This window comes from Nelumbo lutea, chromosome 1 (assembly GCF_056320005.1).
Source record: "Nelumbo lutea isolate HS-2025 chromosome 1, American lotus-T2T, whole genome shotgun sequence".
Lineage (NCBI taxonomy): Eukaryota > Viridiplantae > Streptophyta > Magnoliopsida > Proteales > Nelumbonaceae > Nelumbo > Nelumbo lutea.
In genome coordinates this window covers 152,327,811-152,329,765 of record NC_142684.1, presented here as the reverse complement: position 1 = coordinate 152,329,765, position 1,955 = coordinate 152,327,811, and the positions used below count along the sequence as shown (strand labels likewise).

The following is a 1,955-nucleotide window of genomic DNA, read 5'->3' as shown; positions in this document are numbered from 1 at the left end:
TAGATCCATGGCCAAAAGGCCAAGGCTGCTGGTAGTTGGAACTTCTGTCGCAAAGCGCATTGTTTTAGTCTTTTAGATAGGGCCTACAACTACAAAATGAACAAGTTATAGGATTTCAGCAAATTAACTGTAAAATTGGGGCGGTGTATTTGTCACCTTCCTAGTGGCTTTAATTTAGCAGAGAGAGAGAGAGATAAAAAAAGCAGCCATGATGACCTTAATTTGTTTTGTGTGTGAACACCAGCAGCACTACCACCATTTAATATGCCATTACCAAAAGCCTTATAGAAATGTGGTCACTGGCGAGTCTCATAGCAAATATCGTGTCCTTGTGTTGAATTTCGGCAACTAGCCTCCACCATCACACTCGCTGAGGCTGAACCCAGCAGCAGCTAGAGATGCGGCGTTTGTTGGCGAAGATGAAGCAAAGCCTTCAGAATACAAGGAAGAGTGGACGAGTGGCCGACGAGAGAATGGTCGTCGGGGGTGGGAACGGAAATGATGAATTGCCCATCTTCGTACACCAAGTGGTGCGTAGACGGCGACGTGGGTGGAATGGGTTCTCTATTCTTTATAGCATCTTTCGAGTTCCTCTCTCGTTTCTTTCTTGCATCTCTCACCCTCATGTGAATGCCGCAGACGGGGTCTGGGTGTCCGGAGAGTTTGTCAGGATATCCGAAATGAATCATCTCATGGTAAGCGACGGTATGCGCTACGCGATTTTATTGTAGAAAATTTGTATGTAACTACATCGATGCTTTCCGGTTGCCGTACGTAAATCGTCGACGGTTCTCTCTCTGAGATGCAAAACATTCATGTTGAGTTGAATTGTTTGGTTGATGATGGTTGGTTGTTACTTAATATGCTATCTGTAATTAAGTTGATGTATTGGACAAAATACAGGAAAACACACGCACATTCATACACCTACAGAGTTGTTTATATTCTGTGGTGGTGTGGCCTTATAGTCTGGTACCTTCTCCATGAATTTGTCTTTTGAGAAGGCTACCTAGCAAGTTTGTTTCTACTCATTGATGCTAGTTAGCTGCATTTCTGTTTTCTTTGTGCAATTGAATTACTTGTACAATTAATATCGTTTGTAGATAGACTAGTAACTGATGTTAATATAACTCAAAAGATGACTCATCCTAAATCACAGAAACATACATACAGCTTGAACATGATCTGTCGGTAGTTCAAGAATGAAAAGGTGACTGGGTATACAAATATTTATATGATGCCCATCCAGATTCTTATCGTCTGTTGAAACAATTCACGCTTGAAATCTCTGCGCTTATCAGGATTCAAGGGACACTCAAAATTATCAACTAATCTCCTTTCTTTCCTCAACTTACTGAAACCGAGTCATACGAAATTCGGTTGATGGGAGACAAAACATAATACAAAATAGCCATGAAACCATGCCAGGAAGGAGAAAATGGGGATGGTTTGAGTAATTCAGGATAAGACGGAGACTAAGATTGTAATTTGCTGTTATTTGAGCCTTCGTTCCGTATTAGCCCAAAAGTCAGTTGGTCCAGAGCTAGTAGTGTTGCTTATCTCAGGGAGAACCACTCCCCGTGTACTTTAGCAGTAACCATGGTGGAGTTAAAAAGAAGCCATATGTGTGTGTGCGTGCGCGCGCACTTCTTTACTTCCCTTAGTCCAGAGCTTTTTAAGGTCTGTTTGGTTCGTGGTGAGGATTAGAATTAGAATCGGAATCGCCTCTACTTGACACATGTTTGGGTTAATAGTTGATGCTGACTGCCAGCAGTGACCAAGTGGAGGAGGAAGAGGGCGAGAAAGAAAAGGGGGAGGAAGAAGAGGAAGAAAAGGAATAAGAAGGATAAATGGTGGTTGGCTGCGGATACTTGGATGGAGGAAAGTATAAAGGAAGGTCTGAAGGAGACAGGACTTGTGTGGCAATTAGGGCTTTGAAAAGGATGAGGGTATTT

The 1,955-nt window shown here is 42.5% G+C and overlaps 1 protein-coding gene across 1 annotated transcript; it reads left to right on the top strand.

The window, feature by feature from the left end:
- Positions 1-209: 209 nt before the first annotated feature.
- On the top strand, positions 210-1,070 carry LOC148878424 (uncharacterized). The gene has a single exon (XM_088965101.1). It carries the CDS (start codon positions 399-401, stop codon positions 729-731), a length of 333 nt encoding a protein of 110 aa, XP_088821227.1. The 5' UTR covers positions 210-398; the 3' UTR covers positions 732-1,070.
- Positions 1,071-1,955: the final 885 nt, after the last annotated feature.